This window comes from Chiloscyllium plagiosum, unplaced genomic scaffold (genome assembly GCF_037043375.1).
Source record: "Chiloscyllium plagiosum isolate Xiang-an unplaced genomic scaffold, Cpla_swu_hap1 HiC_scaffold_11, whole genome shotgun sequence".
NCBI lineage: Eukaryota > Metazoa > Chordata > Chondrichthyes > Orectolobiformes > Hemiscylliidae > Chiloscyllium > Chiloscyllium plagiosum.
Genome location: NW_028270149.1, coordinates 59,025,621 through 59,047,330, shown reverse-complemented (window position 1 = coordinate 59,047,330; position 21,710 = coordinate 59,025,621). Strand labels below are relative to the sequence as shown.

At 42.2% G+C, this 21,710-nt stretch overlaps 1 protein-coding gene across 11 annotated transcripts in view; it reads left to right on the top strand.

Moving 5' to 3' along the window:
* Nucleotides 1-21,710, top strand: part of drp2 (dystrophin related protein 2) — a 518,740-nt gene that overhangs the window by 394,186 nt on the left and 102,844 nt on the right. For 6 of the 11 annotated variants that reach the window (XM_087992120.1, XM_087992121.1, XM_043704536.2 and 3 more), the window contains 3 exons: nt 12,063-12,165; nt 14,952-15,108; nt 16,773-16,929. In XM_087992120.1, the coding sequence (XP_087848246.1) occupies nt 15,062-15,108; nt 16,773-16,929 (204 nt within the window). In that variant the 5' untranslated portion in view covers nt 12,063-12,165; nt 14,952-15,061. The remainder of the gene's footprint in view (nt 1-12,062; nt 12,166-14,951; nt 15,109-16,772; nt 16,930-21,710) is intronic. The other 5 variants (XM_087992125.1, XM_043704532.2, XM_087992124.1 and 2 more) reach the window with 3 other exon arrangements.

The window sequence follows — 21,710 nt, the reverse complement described above, 5'->3', positions numbered from 1 at the left end:
GATTACCAGATTCTTTGTGTGCAACAGGAGTTCTATTCAATGCTCTAAATGTTTGCTCACTCATGCTCAAAGCAGCTTGACTCCATTTAGTTTCTTTTTCCATGCACAGCTTAAATAATCATATACAGTCAGCAGTGAGCAGGAACACATAATCAAACACTGAACAATTGTATTCTAAAGCCCTCAATGCCCTCAGCGATGTCAGATACCATGAGCTGTGTCATAGCTAGTTTGATCTGTCAAAGTGCTTTGCAGTGATTGGAAAGACATCTCCTTTATGTGGCTCAGGAAATGCAGGTGTCCTTGTTCACAGCCCATTCAGGTCTGCTCCATTCTATTGTGGTAAAAACGAGGACTGCAGATGCTGGAAACCTGAGTCTGGATTAGAGTGGTGCTGGATAATCTCTCCACCCTGCAGGCTCCCTGCCTCTATTCCTGCTGAAGGGCTTTTGTCCGAAACGTCGATTTTCCTGCTCCTTGGATGCTGCCTGACCTGCTGTGCCTTTCTAGCACCACTCTAATCCATTCTATTGTGTGCCACATTGTCCTGCAAAATAAAAGATAAAATGTTAGTGATTGTACGGTGATGTGTTTTGATACAGTATCTGTCACAGCAAGAACTTAGCAGATGCTGGAGAAGTCAGAGTCGATAAAGTGTGGCGCTGGAAATAGCACAGCAAGTCAGACAGCATCTGAGGAGCAGAAGAGTCAAAGTTTTGGGTTTGACCCTCCTGACTCTGACTATCACAGCTGAGCAGTTGGGAGATGTGTAGATTGTAGCATCAGATAGCATCATAGGACTGTGTGGGACCCCAAACCCTGTATCCTGAGTTTTGAAAAGTACCAATCAGTGTGTGACGGGATGCAGCACATTGAGCAGCATGGGAGGCTGGTACAGTGGTGGGAAAATCAGGCGGCAACACCAATTTTGCAGTTGCTTGCCTCTGCCTTGCAGGTGGATTTAAAATTCTAGTCACAAAGATTTGGAACACCTACCTGCCCAGTTAAGTGGAACCATGATAGGGGTATCCATAGTTTATTACATTAAAGCAGGGATCAGAAGTGTGCTTATCAAAGTACCAGAACTACTATGTGGAAATATAGATAGCATTTGATGTTAGCAATTACTGAGGTCTTTTGGTCTGAACTGTTCGAAAAGATACTTTTATTTTATTACTACATCAATAAGGGTTTGTTTTCCCTCCAATATCACACACGCAAACAAACTTTATCAACAATATCATTGGTTTATAATAGTTTTTTTTTTATTCATTCACAAGATGTGAGCATCACTGGCTGGACCAGCATTTATTGCCCATCCCAGAAGTCAGTAATGAGTCAAACACATTGCTGTTGTTCTGGAGACTCATGTAGGCCAGACCCAGTGAGGATGTCAGATCTCCTTCCCTGAAGGACGTTAGTGGCACTGATTTTTTTTTTCCTGACAATCAATAATGATTTCATCGTTATCATTAGACTCCTATTTTCAGATTCAAGTTCCACTATTTGCTATGGCAGGATTTGAAACTAGATCCCCAGAACCACTATGTAGGTGTCTGGATTAACAGTCCTGCAATTATACCACTCGGCCATCACCTCCCTAATAATAATAGATTTACAATAGATTTACCATGGACCAATTAGTAAGCTGTTGAAAATGTGGCCAATGCTGAATAGTTTAAGTTTGAAATTATATGTAATTGTTAGCATAATCTTTATAATAATGATGGTTGTGAAAATGGATGCCACGTCTTCCAAAAACTTGGTCAGTACGTCACAACACTGCACTAAGAGAACCTTCATCTACCTACAAATTATAACACATAATTACCAAAAATTATTTTTACTTAAGAGCCAGATAACTGTGGATGAGATATACAAAGTTAAAATATTATGCACAATAGTAAGGAAAGTATATTGTATGATGTTTACATCAGTCTTCATGAATGAAAACTGTAGATACGTTAAGTTCAATTAATCTGAGCCGCAAATCTTTTTTAACATACCTAAATGTTGGTATGCTGTCAGTCTTTAAAAGAACTCCAGATCTGAAAGGTATTTGGAACATACGCAACACAAAATCTCAAAGGAAGAGATTTAATATATGGGTAATATTTTTAGGAGATCTATAAATACAGAACTATAATTGTAGACTGGGTCTAGTTTCTTAAATCCAGTTATTCAACGCAAGACAAGCAAAGAGGAAATTGTTAAAGAACATTTTACAGAATCCTAACAAAGGTTGTCTAAAGATCACAGAACTTCGAACAAACTGTCAGCATGGTTTTAGAAGCCTCATAAATCTCCTGGCCTTTTCTGAGGAGATAACTAAATTACTAGGCAATAATGCATAGAATCTATTTAGGTTTTCAGAAAGCACTGTAGGCTTTTAAGATCTGCAAAGCCAATGGCAAATTAGCTTGTTGAATTACGAAGTAGTGTGACAATATGAAATAGAATTACTGATTTGCCCAGGAGACCAATGTAGATGAAATAATGGCATTTATCGAAATCTGGACAAATGATGTAGAGATACTTAAGGAATGGCATCTGGGGGTAATTTTTGGATTTAACTCTTTTAACAGGGAGTTTCACTTAGTTGTAAACAGAAATTTGTGCATGAAGGCAGTCTTTGTTGCTAAATATAGAACAGGATAAAGATTTTGGATGCTGAGATATCATGAAAGCATTGCTAAAGAGGCTGAAGATTTTTGAGAATCTATCTGGAAGTATTTAATTCTAAATCAAAATGGATTATTTAACCATGTGTAACTTAGAGTTGGAATATTTTCTGTCATGTTGATATTTCTGCATTCAAAGTGACATTGATGCATTGGAGAATATTCAGTGAAGATGAACGAAGAGATTATACCACATTATTATTTTTAAGTATGAACTGACACAATTGATTTAATTGAAGTAGAACTTAGTTGAACATGATTCAACTAAAGAGCTTAAATTAGCCAACTTCAAGCAAGCTTTGAAATTACAGAGAATATTGTTGTCAATAACATGTTCTAATGCAGCACTCCACATGTATTGGCTCAAAGGTGACCTCATGCCCTAATGCAAGACCAAATCATTTTCATATATTGTATTCCGGTCACTTAGGATATGATATGCTTGGAATGACCAGCTGTCATGGCTTGGTTATGCAGCTCCTACAGCTCTTCAAGGACTACTGATTACTTTTAACATATATGTTAAATCTGGTAAATAACAAATTCCAAGTACAATGCCAGTGCAATGTTCTTTAAAGCTGCTTATTGTTCAAACACTCACAGAAGGTGATTACACTCATAGAAGGTGCATACCTGCACAGACAGCCCTCTTTTAACCCATCTTGCTGAAGGCTACAGGTAACAGAAGGTAGTATATGCAAACACAAATAGGTTCACCAAATCTAACTCATGATTAGGAGAGGAATTGATGGATGGAGTGACAATAGAAGAAGAGAGTTAATCGAGAGTTTGTAGCTGGTTACAATCTTTGCTTTTGTCTCTTGCTTGACCCTATTTCCTCATTCATTTCTCTGATAAAGAAGACATTGGGGCATGGTAGCCCAGCACTGTGCAGTGTTTTACAATACAAAGTTCTGTTTCTCGCTCTTAGCATGATAAAATGTCATTTTTTTCTCTATTCCTCTGAGTGCTGAAGAGGAGACATGTTGCAAGCTCTGACTAAACACATATCCTATATTTCCTACTCAGTGGCAAGTGCTGGTGAGATCAGTTTCAATAGAAAAGTATTTTAGAAGGAAGCATTTAACGAAGCACTGGGCATTAGTGAGGAGGTGTACATCTGGGGGAACTATAAAAGATGCAATCTGCTGACTGAAATATCAACTGAGATCTCTTGGGCCTGTCTACAAATGTTGTTTTATAGCTTGACATCAACAAGTCATGAAAGTATTTGAGATGATGCCAAGAGGTCTTTACACTTTGTGATTTTGTTTGGAATTTAGCAATTTTGCAATTTAGATATTTGCAGGCAGGCTGATGTTCCGGGGTCATGTGTTCAAATTGCACCACAGCAGATGGTGAAATTTGGATTTAATAAAGTCTGGAATTAAAAGCTAGTCTAATGGTGACTATGTAACTATTGTGATTATTGTACATAACATATCTGGTTCACTAATATACATTAGGGAAGGACAGATATTGACCTCATCTGACCTTGCCTGCATGTGATTCCAGGCCCACAGCAATGTGATTGATTCTTAAGTGCCCTCTGAAAGAGCCTAGAATGGCATTTAGTTTGAAGTCAATTAGGGATGAGTACCAAATACTGGCCGAGCTAGCACTATCAATATCCCATGCAAAAATGTTTAAACATCTGATTATGTTCTACTTTAATTAAAATGGCTTCCTTAAATGAGTATGAGACAGGAGGCACACCAAGGTATGAACAATTCTCAGAAGAATGTTGTGGATTTAACCCCATATTGGCAGCAATACCACACTGCTCTGGAGTACACTATCAAACCTTTGGTTTATTCATTCATGGGATATGAGCATCACCGGCAAGGCCAGCATATATTGCCCTTCCTGAATTGCCCTTGCATCAATGTGCTGCAGGTATGCCTAAAATGCTGTCATAGGGAGGGAGTTTCAGGACTCTTATTAAACAACAGTGAAGGAAGGTGATATAATTTCAAGTCAGGACAGTATGTAGTTGGGAGGGGAACTTGCAGATGGTAGTGTTCCCATACATCTGCTACCTTTGGCCTTCAAGTTGATAGAGTCTTAAGTTTGGAAGGTGCTATCAAAGGAATCTTAGTGAGTTGTTGCAGTGCATCTTATAGACGATACACACTGCTGTCACTGTGTATCAGTGGTGGAAGGACTAAATGTTGAAGATGTTAGATGGGGTGTCAATCAAGTAGCCAGCTTTGCCCTGGTGGTATTGAGCTTCTTGGGAGTTGTCGAATCTGTGTTCATCCAGGAAGGTGGCAGGGATTTCATCAGGTTGCTGACCTGTGCCTTATAAAACAGGGATTGGGAAGTTGGGAGTTGAGTTTGCTCTTGTAGTCACAATATTTATACTCCTGCAGCTCAGCTTCTGGTCAATGGCAATCCACAGGATATTGATAATCAGAGGCTAAAATTACTGCAGTGAGCAACTCACCTCTTGATTCTACAAAGTCTGTCCACCATCTACGAGGCACAAGTCAGGAGTGAGAAAGTGAGGTCTGCAGATGCTGGAGATCAGAGCTGAAAATGTGTTGCTGGAAAAGCGCAGCAGGTCAGGCAGCATCCAGGGAACAGGAGAATCGACGTTTCGGGCATAAGCCCTTGTTCAGGAAGGGCTTCAGGATTCCTGAAGAAGGGCTTATGCCCGAAACATTGATTCTCCTGTTCCCTGGATGCTGCCTGACCTGCTGCGCTTTTCCAGCAACACATTTTCAGCACAAGTCAGGAGTGTGATGGAATACTCCCTACTTGCCCGAATACAGTTCCAACAACACTTAAGAGTCTTGATACCATCCAAGAAAAAGCAGCCTACTTGATTGGCACCATATCCACAAATATCCATTCCCTCCACCACTGATGCTCAGTATGAGCAGTATGAACCATTTACAAGATGCACTGCAGAAATTTGCCAAAGATCCTTAGCCAGCATCTTCCAAACCCACAACTGCTTCCACCTAAAGGGCAAGGGCAGCAGACACATAGGAACATCACCACCTGCAAGTTCTCCTCCAAGTCACTCATCATCCTGACTTGGTGATAAATTGCAATTCCTTCACTGTTGCTGGTTCAGCTTCCTGGAATTCCCTCCCTAAGGGCATTATGGGCCAATCTACAGTACGTGGACTACAGCGGTTTAAGAAGACAGCTCACTGCCACTTTCTCAAGGGCAATTTGAATAGGTAATAAATGCTGGCCAGCCAACAAAGTTCACACCCTATGAATGAATGTTTAACAAATGGTAATTCAGCAATTATGATGTTATCAAGCATTAAGGGATGATTGCGTTCTCTTTTGTTGGAGATGGTCATTGCCAGTCACTTGTCGAGCACAAATGTCACTTTTGATTTATCATTTCAAGCCTGAATGTTATCCATTTCTTGACGCATTTCGAGAAAGACTGATTCAAAACCCGAGGAGTTGCAAATACTATTGAACATTGTATAAATCATCAGTGAACATCCTACTTCTAAAGATGCTTGGGCCTAGCTGATATCCTGTTCCTGAGATGATTGGCTTCCTGATGCCACACTCAATCAAATGTTGCCTTTACGTCAAGGGCAGTAACTCTCAGCTTTTGAGTTTCACTCTTCTGTTTTGACTAAGGACGTAATGAGGTCATCAACAGAGTTAGCCTGTCAGAACCCAAACTGAGTGCCAGTCAGCAGGTTATTGTGGCTGTGAACACTGACAATGACATCTTCTATTACATTGCTGATGATTGAAAGTAGACTGTAATTGCCCTAGATTGGATTTGTCCTATTTTTTGTTGACTGGACATACCTGGATAATTTTGAACATTTCCAGGAAGATATCAATGTTGTAACTATACTGGAATAGTTTGAATAGGGACACAGTTAGTTCTAGAACACAAGTCTTTAGTACTATTAGTGGAATGTTATCAAGACTTATGTCCTTTACAGTGTCATTCCTATGAAGTGAACCAAGTGGCTGAAGGCGGGCATCTGTGATACTGGGGATTTCTGGAGGAGGCCAAGATGGATTGAACACTTAGCACTTTGTTTTGATTTGATTTATTATTGTCACATGTATCAAGATACAGTGAAAAGTGTTGTTTTGCATGCTATCCAGGCAAATCATTGCTTGAATGAGTACATCAGGGAATAGAACAGAATGGAGAATATAGTGTCACAGCAACTGAAAAGGTGCAGAGAAAGATCAGCTCTAACATCTCAAAGATCCATTCATAAGTCCGATAACAGCAAGGAGGAAGCTATTCTTGAATCTGTTGTTCCATGTTTTTAAACTTTTGTATCTTCTGTCCAATGGAAGAGGTGGGAGAAGAGTGTAACCAGGATGGAAGGGATCTTTGATTGTGTTGGCTGCTTTCCCAAGGCAGCGAGAAGTTTAGGTAGAGGAAATCTGGTTCGTGATATGAACTGTTCTGTGTTCACAACTCTGCAATTTCTTGCAGTCTTGGGCACAGCAATTGTCATCAACCCTTCTTCAGGAATCTTGAAGAAGGGTTTATGCCCGAAACGTCGATTCTCCTGCTCCTTGGATGCTGCCTGACCTGCCGCGCTTTTCCAGCAACACATTTTTCAGCTCTGATCTCCAGCATCTGCAGTCCTCACTTTCTCCACAGCAGTTGTCATACCAAGCTGTGATGAATCTGGACAGGACGCTTCCTATGCTGCATCTCTAAAAATTGATAAAGAGTCCTGATAGATATGCTGAATTTTCTTAGCCTTTGGAGGAAGTTGAGGTGTTAATGTGCTTTCTTATTTGTAATGTCGACATGGATTGACCAGGGCAGATTGTTGGTGAGATTTACTCATAAGAACTTGAAGCTCTTGACGACCTCCACCTCAGCACCATTGATACAGACAGGGCATGTCCTCCACTCCACTTCCTGAAGTCAATGACCAGCTCCTTTGTTTGGCTGACATTGAGGGAAAGAATGTTGTTTTTACACCATGCCATTAAGTTCTTAATCTCTTTCTTGTACTGTGTTTTGTTGTTGTTTGAGATCCGACCCACTACGGTGGTAACATCAGCAAATTTGTAAATGGATTTGGAGCTGAGTTTGGCCACACACTCCTGAGTGTATAAGGAGTGTGCAGCATTGCGGGACACTGGGTGTTGAGGATTAGTCTTGCCACCATATGAACACATTTATGGAATAGGCTTGAGTTCAAACTAGTTAGTACGATCTGATTAAGAAATGAACAGATGCTTTTTAGGATCAATTGCAAATCATCAAACATCCTTCAAAATATGTGGTTGTCCTGAGTGCAGTGTGAAATAACAACGTGGTATCTGTGATCACGATTATATAATGTAGATAAGTTGATAATCTGAGTATTCTCTTGACGATATTTGGTTCACAGAAGAACATTTTTCAAGTTTTCTAATTTTGGATCTTTACCTTCAAATATTCACTTTTCTCAAAAATAGGTTAGTAAGAATCAAGCAGTCAAAATTGTATAAGATCCAAAAATGAGCAAGTATAAAAATATTAAGATTCTCATAATTCTGTACTTCATACTGCCTTTGGTTATAATTTGATTTTAAATGACTGTTAGGATATGTTTGATGGTAAGTAACTCTTCTTGCAAATGACAGTACTCCATCTATTGGCAGATTGATGGGACAAGTTTGAAGAGATTTCCTATTAGAGGTTTGGGTGTTGTCAACGACAGATGGTTCTCTGTAAGACAGAACAAATTAGCAATTATCTCTACACTTCCTGAGACTCTATGTGAATTCACTTCCCTCTACTCAAAATCCAAATCCTGCTGACTAGACACAGGAATGTAATAGTGAAATACAGAGTAATCCATCCTTTTCATGCGAAGATAAATGAGAGCACCATTCATTGATAGAAAATTATGAATCCAAATAAAGAATGATTTAGATGAACGATGAGTTTAGAAAACTGGATCCAAATGGTTTGCCATTCTCAGGAGATTGATATTTATGATTATGCTACACTTTTAGTTCAAGAATAACTCAAAACCATAATGAAGCTCAGCACCACCAGAACAAACAAATCGAGTAACTCTTAATAATTTTTTGGAATATATGTACTACCTACTCCATGATGTTTTTCTAATCAACCTGTTCATAAATGTTATTACACATCTCTGGAGTAGGTACAACTTGAACCCAGGTCTCCTAGTTCAGAGGTAGGGACTCTACCACAGTGTCACAAAACCCTTACTATCTGCTCCATATTTAGGAGAGACAAGTACCACATGAGATGCATTTGGAACATTACTATTTGGACACCAAATAGTAAGGCAAAATCTCCAATTCTGAGGTATTCCAAAGAGTAGAAATGTCCAAAACACTTGCCCTCAGAACCCAGCTCATTTTAAGTGGGTGTAATATGCATGACTAACAATAAAATCTCTAAGGCAGCCATATACTCACAACTTAAATTTAGGCACTGCGCGTGAGGCAGGAAAAGATTAATGTTCAAGGAGACTTTGAAAAATGAGTCTTAGGAAATGTGGCATGTTCACCACAGAAGAGGGCAAAACTGCTAAATAACAAACAGTTAGGAAGCAATTTCAAGTAGCGGTATTCTTTCATCCGAACAGCAAAGAGTGCAAGTAAGGACAAAATGTGATCTAGAAAGATCAGGCAGTCCCAACAAATCAGACAATTCATCCTTGGAAAGCAACTCAGACTGTAACCTGCCTTCATACCCATGTTCAAATGCACAACTCATGGCTCTGCCCATGCAAGATGCGACCATCGAAGATTATGAAGCATTACTGATAATGGTAAGAGTATCATATTGAGCTAGCTCCAGTGTAATGCCATATCCATTTGGTTTTCAACCTGATGGCAGTCTTGTTTCAAAGTAGGTAAATCTTCAGAAGGTAGAAAGAAGTGGGCTTTCAGAGCAGGTTGCCAAAGTCTTAGAAAGATAACTCTACAATCTCTCAGGATGGGTTTCTGAATCAGGTGGGAGTGTAGCTGCAGATCCAAAGGCGGACTGGTATCCAATTTCATTGTTTGTTAAAAACACATTTTGGGCACCAGAGCATGCACTAAACTAGTGCATTTGCCTTTTCCACAAAGCCCTCTTGCTTCACTTCAGCTGATGGGTTTCCTGAAGCCACAGATAGCCAACCGTCCAGGGTTAAAGATGATAGGTTAAATGTGAAGCATGCAACCACTTTATAATATCTGAATGGACATTCTGCCTCCTGGGAACAAATCACTTGTGCCAAAACACCCCCGTCCTTTTCCATTAAATTCAGATTAGAGACAACTTAGGATTCCAAAACATTTTTTTTACATTTTAACATCTTACACAGCTCACAGCTATTGATATTAGAGGAGTTAAAATTATTCCTAACTCCTCTGATGTTCACTTGACACTCATCAGGTCTAAATAGTATAAGGAACATTAAACAAAAGGAACTGAATGTAAAGTTGAATGAGTTGAGTTCCTTTCTCTGTGGGTCATGTTGCTCCTATATCTGGAATACTGTGCTATGTGACCACCCAGGCCCTTGGGCAAATGCAAATCACTGCAATAAGAATAATTCCAGTGCTGAATGCAATATTTATAAGGAACCACTTAATAACTTGAGTCACAACAACTTCAGAATCATCTCAAATTTGAGCTTGTTGACTGAAACTTTTAAAATACTTAACAGGATTGAAAACATGAGATTAAAATATTTGTTTCAGATCAGAAAGTCCAGTAAGACAAGAAGAGAAATGTTTGATAGTGTGATGGATAAATTTGGAGCTGATGAAAAGAAATATTTCTTTATATATGAAGAAAGCAAACCCTGGAATGCATAGCAATTGAGACAAAATATGCTGAATGTGCTCACAGGAACACTACAGGCTTGGTATTCTGGAAGGATGAGATTAAATTGTATTATCCAGAACTTTCTCCTGAATTAGAGTCATAGAGTCATAGAGATGTATAGCATGAAAACAGATCCTTCGGTCCAACCCTTCCATGCCGGCCAGATATCCCAACCCAATCTAATCCCACCTGCCAGCACCCGGCTCATATCCCTCCAAACCTTTCCTATTCATATACCCCTCCATATGCCTCTTAAATGCTGCCGTTGTACCAGCCTCCACCACTTCCTCTGGCAGCTCATTCCATACACGTTCCACCCTATGTGTGAAAAGGTTGCCCCTTAGGTCTCTTTTATATCTTCCCCTCTCACCCTAAACCTATGCCCTCAAGTTCTGGTCTCCCCGACCCCAGGGAAAAGACATTGTCTATTTACCCTATCCATGCCCCTCATAAGTTTGTAAACCTCTATAAGATCACCTATCAGCCTCCAACACTCCAGGGAAAACAGCACCAGCCTGTTAAGCCTCTCCCTGTAGCTCAGATCCTCCAACCCTGGCAACATCCTTGTAAATCTTTTCTGAACCCTTTCAAGTTTCACAACATCTTTCCAATAGGAAGGGGACCAGAATTACACGCAATATTCCAACAGTGGCCTAACCAATGTCCTGTACAGCTGCAACATGACCTCCCAACTCCTGTACTCAATACTCTGACCAATAAAAGAAAGCATACCAAATGCCTTCTTCACTATCCTATCCACCCGCAACTCCACTTTCAAGGAACTATGAAGCTGCACTCCAAGGTCTCTTTGTTCAGCAACACTCCATAGAACCTTACCGTTAAGTGTATAAATCTTGCTAAGATTTGCTTTCCCAAAATGCAGCACCTCACGTTTATCTGAATTAAACTCCATCTGCCACTTCTCAGCTCATTGGCTCATCTGGTCGAGATCCTATTGTAATCTGAGGTAACCCTCTTCGCTGTCCACTACACCTCCAATTTTGGTGTCATAGAGTCATAGAGTCATAAAGATGTACAGCATGGAAACAGGCCCTTCGGTCCAACCTGTCCATCCCAACCAGATATCCCAACCCAATCTAGTCCCACCTTCCAGCATCCGGCCCATATCCCTCCAAACCCTTCCTATTCATATACCCATCCAAATGCCTCTGAAATGTTGCAATTGTACCAGCCTCCACCACATTCTCTGGCAGCTCATTCCATACACGTACCACCCTCTGTGTGAAAAAGTTGCCCCTTAGGTCTCTTTTATATCTTTCCCCTCTCACCCTAAACCTATGCCCTCAAGTTCTGGACTCCGCAATCCCAAGGAAAAGACTTTGTCTATTTAGCCTATCCATGCCCCTTCTTCAGAACACAATGTTGATATTTGTGCATAGCAACTATTTCAATAGCAAAGGAAATGAACTGTGCATAATATGTCCTGAAACTTATAAAACCAACATATAAGGCAATGAAAAAGCTATAAAAAATGATAGTCAATAATTGGATCTTCAATATCAATATCATTGAAGCTTATTATTGTTTCCAAATGATTATGCTATTCCTTCCAGGTACCCGAGGACAACATCTTTGAAAGCTATTTTCCTTGAAGCACTTCATTATTAAATGTAGCAAAGGTTCTCTACAACAACTTCAGCATTGATCAATAGCAAAGTAAGCAGCAGTTTAATAGATGACTTTCTTGAATACATAATGCACCATTAAATACATGTATGTTGACATTTGATCACCTACAATTAATTCATAAACTGGACCACATTTTATTCCATAAATGTACAGTTGTCAAGTTGACCAACAATAAAATATAGCATGTAGCTACACGGTTTAAATTGGATACATGCGGTACACAATATAATTGATGTAACTCTGGTATTTCTACTTCATTCATTACAACCCAGAAAGTAATCCTGCATGTGAGTTTACCAGATTTCTTACATTAATATTAAACAATTATGACTTTTCTCTGCATTGATATATTAGATTACTTACAGTGTGGAAACAGGCCCTTCGGCCCAACAAGTCCACACCGCCCCACCGAAGAGCAACCCACCCATACCCCTACAATTTACCCCTTACCTAACACTACGGGCAATTTAGCATGGCCAATTCACCTGACCTGCACATCTTTGGACTGTGGGAGGAAACCGGAGCACCCGGAGGAAACCTACGCAGACACGGGGAGAACGTGCAAACTCCACACAGTCAGTCGCCTGAGGCGGGAATTGAACCCGGGTCTCTGGCGCTGTGAGGCAGCAGTGCTAACCACTGTGCCACCGTGCTGCCCACTGTGGGAGTCAGTCGGTTTATAGTAAACATCCGTGTTGAGTCGGTCATCCGAGATAGAAATGGAGAGGTCTTGGAAGGGGAGGGAGGAGTCTGAGACGGTCCAGGTAAATTTGAGGTCGGGGTGGAAGGTGTTAGTAAAGTGGATGAACTGTTCAACCTCCTCGTGGGAGCACGAGGTAGCGCGGATACAGTCATCAATGTAGCGGAGGAAAAGGTGGGGGGTGGTGCCAGTGTAGCTCCGGAAGATGGACTGTTCCACATATCCAATGAAGAGGCAGACATAGCTGGGGCCCCCTTCCACCCCAACCTCAAATTTACCTGGACCGTCTCAGACTCCTTCCTCCCCTTCGTAGACCTCTCCATTTCTATCTCGGAGGACCGACTCAACACAAACGTTTACTATAAACCGACTGACTCCCACAGCTACCTAGATTACACCTCCTCCCACCCTGCCCCCTGTAAAAACGCCATCCCAATTCCCAATTCCTACGCCTTCACCGCATCTGCTCCCAGGAGGACCAATTCCAATACCGAACAACCCAGATGATCTCCTTCTTCAAAGACCACAATTTCCCCTCAGACGGGGTTGACGATGCTCTTCATCGCATCTCCTCCACTTCCCGCTCCTCCACCTTGAACTCCGCCCCTCCAATCGCCACCAGGACAGAACCCCACTGATCCTCACCTACCACCCCACCAACCTCCAGATACATCGTATCATCCTTCATCATTTCCGCCACCTCCAAAGAGACCCCACCACCAAGGATATATTTCCCTCCCCACCCCTATCAGCATTCTGGAAAGACCACTCCCTCCGCGACTCACTCATCAGATCCACAGCCCCCACCAACCTAACCTCTACTCCCGGCACCTTCCCCTGCAACCACAAGAAATGCAAAACTTGCGCCCACACCTCCCCCTTACTTCCCTCCAAGGCCCCAAGGGATCCTTCCATATCCGTCACAAATTCACCTCCACCTCCACACACATCATTTACTGCCTCCGCTGCACCCGATGTGGCCTCCTATACATTGGGGAGACAGGCCGCCTACTTGCGGAACGTTTCAGAAAACACCTCTGGGACACCAGGACCAACCAACCCAACCGCCCCGTGGCTGAACACTTTAACTCCCCCTCCCGCTCCGCCAAGGACATGCAGGTCCTTGGCCTCCTCTATCGCCAGACCATGGCAACACGACGCCTGGAGGAAGAGCGCCTCATCTTCCGCCTAGGAACCCTCCAACCACAAGGGATGAATGCAGATTTCTCCAGCTTTCTCATTTCCCCTCCCCCCACCTTTTCTCAGTCCCAACCCTCAGATTCAGCACCGCCTTCTTGACTTGCAATCTTCTTCCCGACCTCTCCGCCCCCACCAACTTTCCGGCCTATCACCCTCACCTTAACCTCCTTCCATCTATCGTATTCCCAACGCCCCTCTCCCAAGTCCCTCCTCCCTACATTTTATCTTAGCCTGCTTGGCACACCCTCCTCATTCCTGAAGAAGGACTTATGCCCGAAACATCGATTCTCCTGTTCCTTTGATGCTGCGTGACTTGCTGCGCTTTTCCAGCAACACAATTTTAAGCAATTTAGCATGGCCAATCCACTTAACACCTTTGGTCTAGGGGAAGAAACCGTAGCACCCAGAGGAAACCCGCACAGACAGAGGGAGAACGTACAAACTCTGCATTATTGCTCAAGGATGGAAATTAACCTATGCTATGAGGCAGCAGTGCTAACCACTAAGCCACGATGACACCCCTGTGCTACTATTTTAGTGCATTACATTTGTAGTTGTTCATAAATCTTGTCAGGTCTTCACAGTAGTGGGCAATCAGTTTCCATATTGACCGACCTGCTGTCTCCACTTTATATTGATCACCATCCTCTGCACTTTGCACAAATATTGTGACTCTACAGTTGTATTTTTGATGTGTTACAATAACTTTTCTTTCCTCAATGAAGACACTTTTAAAAAAAAACATACATATTAAGCCCATTCAAAGCAAAGAATGGAAAGTGGTGTTTGAACCTCTTTTGCCAAAAAATGCAAACACAGCCATTAATTTATAAAACAAACCCAACAATGATAAACAAATTTACACAAATCAATTCTTTCATTTTCCTTGGTCTTAATGAATGTTTAATTTCAGTCATTTTTGTAGGTGTGATGATTGATTCAGGATGTCAAGAATAAATACAGAAACCAAACAAACAGAACTAAAGAATTAAATCACAGACATCATTCCAGCACATCACGGAGATGAACCTCTGTTGGAGTGAGATTAAGAAGAAATCCCAAAATATTAGGTAAATTTATACAGTTTATAATATTTGCAATTGTTTTAGCCATGGACCACCATGTGAAGTGAGACAGCTTTCTCCTGAGCTCCACTAAAGAATTAAGGTTTTTTTGATTCGATTACTTACAGTGTGGAAACAGGTCCTTCGGCCCAACACACCGACCCTCCGAAAAGCAACCCACCCAGACCCATTCCCCTGCATTTACCCTTTCACCTAACACTACGGGCAATTTAGCATGGCCAATTCACCTGACCTGCACATCTTTGGACTGTGGGAGGAAACCAGAGCACCCAAAAGAAACCCACGCAGTCACATGGAGAATGTGCAAACTCCACACAGACTGAGGGGGGAATTGAACCTGGGTGCTGTGAGGCAGCATTCATTGTTTGAATATCTCACTGGGAAGAAGTATTTATGCTTGATAATAGTTGCTCTTTAATATGTCCAACTGCCTCTGACATATTGACAACCTGCTTCCGTTCTCCACCCGACAAAAAATTGGTGCCAGGTTTGAGGGCCAGATTTTTGGGTATTGGAGTTCTGGGTACTGTTTGGCTTGGCCAGAGACTCAATGTTACAAAATTTCAGACGTGAATCTTTGAAAACTTAAATGTAAATCAGCCTTACTCACTAATGACCAGCACTTAGAATCAAAAGCAAGATTTAAATCTAGTTTATAAAAGTCTTTGCTTTAATTAAATGTATCCAGAAGGGATTAAATCTGAACTGCCTTTCTAGGTGAGTGATATCTTTGATTATTCAATATTTGAGTCTGGATTAGCTCTGGGGCCTTGCAGACCTTAATGAAGACAAACAGACTCTGAAAATGTGCCTGTAGCCTTAAAGCAAAAGGTTAAATTCAAAGTGCTGGGAAAAAATAAAACATAATCTCTTTTGTGTGAAATCAAGGGTGATTCCACAATTGTTGTAGAGTTATTTATTCCCCCTTTATAAGTGTGACACTGAACGAGACAGATGAGTGAAGTCCTGTTTTTAATCTCCTGACTATGTTGTGCCAGTGCATTTCTGTCAGATTGCAGTAGGTGTTACAATTAGCTTGAGGACTCAGGTGGAAATAACGCATCTTTGATCAGAGCCAGGTACCTGTTCTGGTGGACAAGTCCATAGGCCTCAGGTAAGAATAGCAGCAAGGTTAGTCATAATGGACCCTGTGATTGAATGGCCAGCCACTGTTTAGCTTCTACCCTCAGGATTGACAAAAAGCTCATGAGGAGAAGGAGAGAAGTACTGAAAAATGCCGGTGAACTGTCCAGCTGAAAGCTATTCTAAATGTAGTAAAAGGAAGAAGGTTTTGGTGGGAATATGGAAGTAGCATTTGTTGTGGATATTTGTCCCATGTATGTGTGAGACTGCCTTTCTTGCTTTCCAGCTCCCTGGTCTTCCTAAAGCAAATAATATGGTTCTGCATTAAAAAAAAGAATAACTCTATGAAGGTGATCTCAGATAAGAGTGTTGACCAGGGATCAGACACACAACTACAATACACCTTAATGTATTCCCAGTCAATGTGTTGGCCCTTACTATGCAATCTTCTATCTTGAATTCTTACTTGACGTATCTTATCTGAAGATGTTTTTATACATGTGAAAACTATTACACTTCCGCATACCACCCCCCCCCCCCCCCCCCCCTTTATTTACATGTCTAAGGGCTCGGCTGGAGGCACTCTCTGATCACAGTGGCAAGCTGCAGCTGTCTTTGCAGGAGATCATTGACTGGCTGACCCTGAAAGATGAGGAATTGTCTGAGCAGCTTCCCTTCACAGGAGATATTGGTGCAGTGCAGCGGTACAATGAGTTTCACTCGGTAAGTTACCCATTCATTTGAAGACCCTGATTAATGACAGGTAGGTGTTTTCAGTCTTCCATCTGGTTCTATGAAAATTAGCATTGATTTCTAGTCGTGAGGATTAAGTTAATACTTGAATTATAGACTAAAACTGCAAACAGAATCCAAACCTCTCTGAAAGGGAAGTGTTTTAATAAAAAATAAACATTTGCCAAATGTTTTTTTTATGTTAGAATAAAGTAAGAGAAGTCATGTCTTACATTTACCATAACGCTGTTACAGCTGCACACATTCAGAAGGATTACATTATAGCTCCTTGGTAATTTGGGTGGTTAGTGCAATTCTCAGCTTTGGAATTTGATTAGATAAATATCTGTCACTTGAATTGATCAACTGATCCCAGCAAGGCATTGTTGCCTTCAGAGGAACAGTGGAAAACACTTTGTGCTGAGGAATTATCATCAAGAGTCTTAATTTCCATGAAGAGTATCTTCTCATAGAACATAGAACATCACAGCGCAGTGCAGGCCCTTCGGCCCTCGATGTTGCACCAACCTGTCATACCAATCTGAAGCCCATCTAACCTACACTATTCCATGTACATCCATATGCTTGTCCAATGACGACTTAAATGTACTTAAAGTTGGCGAATCTACTACCATTGCAGGCAAAGCATTCTATACCTTTACTACTCTCTGAGTAAAGAAACTACCTCTGATATCTGTCCTATATCTATCACCCCTCAATTTAAAGCTATGCCCCCTCATGCTCGCTGTCACCATACTTGGAAAAAGTCACCTCTCAACCTTCTTCTCTCCAACAAAAACAGCCTCAAGTCCCTCAGCCTTTCCTCTTAAGACCTTTTCTCCATACCAGGCAACATCCTAGTAAATCTCCTCTGCACCCTTTCCAAAGCTTCCATATTCTTCTTATAATGTGGTGACCAGAACTGTACACAATACTCCAAGTCCTGCCGTACCAGAGTTTTGTACAGTTGTAGTATAACCTCATGGTTCCGGAACTCGATCCCTCTATTAATAAAAGCTAAAACACTGTATGCCTTCTTAACAACCCTGGCAACTTTCAAGGATCTGTGTACCTGGACACCAAGATCTCTCTGCTCATCTACACTACCAAGAATCTTACCATTAGCCCAGTACTTTGCATTCCGGTTACTCCGACCAAAGTGAATCACCTCACACTTGTCTGCATTAAACTCCATTTGCCACCTCTCAGCCCAGCTCTGCAGCTTATCGATGTCTCTCTGTAACCTACAACATCCTTCGTCACTATCCACAACTCCACCGACCTAAGTGTTGTCTGCAAATTTACTAACCCACCCTTGTACGCTCTCATCCAGGTCGTTTATAAAAATGATGAACAGCAGTGGACCCAACACCGACCCTTGTGCTACACCACTAGTAACTGGACTCCAGAATGAACATTTCCCATCAACCACCACCCTCTGTCTTCTTTCAGCAAGCCAATTACTGATCCAAACTGCTATACCTCCCACAATCCCATTCCTCCGCATTTTGTACAATAGCCTACCGTGGGAAATCTTATCAAATGCCTTGTTGAAATCCATATACACCTCATCAACCAGTTTACTCTCATCTACCTGTTTGGTCACCTTCTCAAAGAACTCAATAAGGTTAGAGGCATGACCTACCCTTCAAAAAACCGTGCTGACTATCCCTAATCAAATTATTCTTTCCTAGATGATTATAAATCCTATCTCTTATAACCTGTCCCAACACTTTACCAACAACTGAAGTAAGGCTCACTGGTCTATAATTACCAGGGTTGACTCTACTCACCTTCTTGATCAGGGGAACCACATTTGCTATCCTCCAGTCTTCTGGCACTATTCCTGTAGACAATGATGATTTAAAGATCAATGCTAAAGGCTCGGTAATCTCCTCCCTGGCTTCCCAGAGGATCCTAGGATAAATCCCATCCGGCCCAGGAGACTTATCTATTTTCACACTCTGCAGGATTTCTAATACGTCTTCCTTGTGAACCTCAATCCCACCTAGTCTAGTAGCCTGTATCTCAGTATTGTCCTCAACAACATTATCGTTTCTAGAGTGAATACTGTCAAAAAATATTCATTTAGTGCTTCCCCTATTTCCTCTGACTCCACACACAACCTCCCACTACTATCCTTGATTGGCCCTAATCTTACTCTCGTTATTCTTTTATTCCTTAAATACCTATAGAAAGCCTTAGGGTTTACCCTGATCCTATCCGCCAACAACTTCTCATGTCTCCTCCTGGCTCTTCTGAGCTCTCTCTTTAGGTCTTTCCTGGCTACCTTGTAACCTTCAAGTGCCCTAACTGAGCTTTCACATCTCATCCTAACATAAGCCTTCTTCTTCCTCTTGACCGGAGATTCCACTTCCTTCGTAAACCACGGCTCCCGCGCTCTACAGCTTCCTCCCTGCCTGACAGGTACATACTTATCTAGGACACTCAGGAGATTTTCCTTGAATAAGCTCCATATTTCAAATGTGCCCAACCCCTGCAGTTTCCTTCCCCATCCTAAGCTTCCTAAATCTTACCTTATCGCATCATAATTGCCTTTCCCCCAGCTGTAACTCTTGCCCAGTGGTATACACCTATCCCTTTCTATCACTAAAGTAAACATAACAGAATCGTGATTGCTATCACCAAAGTGCTCACCTACTTCCAAGTCTAACACCTGGCCAGGCTCATTACCCAGTACCAAATCTAATGTGGCTTCGCCACTTGTGTCAGGAAGCCCTCCTGCACACACTGGACAAAAACTGACCCATCTATAGTGCTCATACTATAGTGTTCCCAGTCAATATTTGAAGTCCGCCATGACAACTACCCTGTCTCTCACACTCCTATCGAGAATCATATTTGCTATCCTTTCCTCTACATCTCTGGAACTTTTCAGAGGCCTATAGAAAACTCCCAACAGGGTGACCTCTCCTTTCCTGTTTCTAACCTCAGCCCATACTACCTCTGTTGACGAGTCCCCAAACATCCTTTCTGCAACTGTAATACTGTCCTTGACCAACAATGCCACACCTCCCCCTTTTTTAACATCTTCTCTGTTCTTACTGAAACACCTAAATCCTGGAACCTGCAACAATCATTCCTATTCCTGCTCTATCCATGTCTCTGAAATGGCCACAACATCGAAGTCCCAGGTACCAACCCATGCTGCAAGTTCACCCACCTTATTCCGGATGCTCCTGGTGTTGAAGCAAACACACTTCAAACCAACTTCTTGCTTGCCGGTGCCATCTTGCGTCCCAGAAACTTGATTTTGGACCTCCCTATTCTCAACCTTTTCTATGCTTCAACTACAATTTTGGTTCCCATCCCCCTGCTGGATTAGTATAAACCCACCCCAATAGCCTTTGTGAATTTCCCCACCCCACAGGATATTGGTACCCCTCTGGTTCAGATGAAGACCATCCTGCTTGTAGAGGTCCCACTTACCCCAGAAAGAGCCCCAATTATCCAAGAATCCAAAACCCTCCCTCCTGCACCATCCCTGTAGCCACGTGTTCAACTCCTCCTCCCTATTCCTCACCTCACTAGCATGTGGCATTGGCAACAAACCAGAGACAACAACTCTTTCGTCCTAACTCTAAGCTTCCATCCTAGCTCCCTGAATTTCTGCCTTAAATCCCCATCTCTCTTCCTACCTATGTCATTGGTGGCTATGTGGACCATGACTTCGGGCTGCTCCCCCTCCCCCTTAAGGATCCCAAAAACACAATCAGAGACATCATGAACCCTGGCCCCTGGGAGGCAACACATCAACCATGAGTCTCTCTCATCCCCACAGAACCTCCTATCTGTCCCCCTAACTATGGAGTCCCCAGTGATTACTGCTCTGCTCCTCTTCCCCCTTCCCTTCTGAGCAGCAGGGACAGACTCTGTGCCAGAGCCCTGTGCTCCCCCACTGCTTTCCCCTGGTAAGTCACCCCCCCCCCCCCAACAGTATCCAAAACGGTCTACTTATTGTTGAGGGGAATGGCCACAGGGGATCCCTGCACTACCTGCCGGTTCCCTTTCCGTCCCCTGACTGTAACCCATCTGCCTTCTTCTTGTAGCTGAGGAGTGGCTACCTCCCTGTAACCCCTCTCAATAACCCCCTCTGCCTCCCGAATGATCCAAAGTTCATTCAGCTGTAGCTCCAGTTCCCTAATGCAGTTTTCAAGGAGCTGGAGTTGGGTGCACTTCCCACAGATGTAGTCAGCAGAGACTCTAGTGGTGACCCTTACCTTCCACATTCTGCAGGAGGAACATTCAACTCCCCTAACCTCCATTCCCACTATTCTAAATTCCCAAAGAGACTGTTGAAAGACAAAGAATAAAAAATAAATTCATTACCTTACCAATCTGGCGCACAGAAACTTTATTTTTGATTAGAGGAGGAGGATGGGTGGGAGACACTACCCGAGTAGTGTTTCAGGTAACGCAGCCATACAAATATACGACTTCCCAGAAGTCCTTCGCTCCTCCCTTGCACCTCTCAGCAAATGGAGGCCCGACTCCCGAGGTAAGTCCCTTTTAATGCGGGAAAACTCACCCTTCCCGGCAGCCCTCGCTTCACCACTCCTTCTCTCCTCGCCGCTCTGGCAAAATGGAGCTTTAATGCTTTAATCATCAACTAAAATCTGATCATTTTGAAAATCAAAAATTAAGTGTCACAATATTGGGAATCAGATGTCAAGCAATTAGTAGGGAAGAGTGATTTCATGTGAAATGTGAAATCTTGTTGTCTGCTTTCACACTGAGAGTGCCTCAGTTTC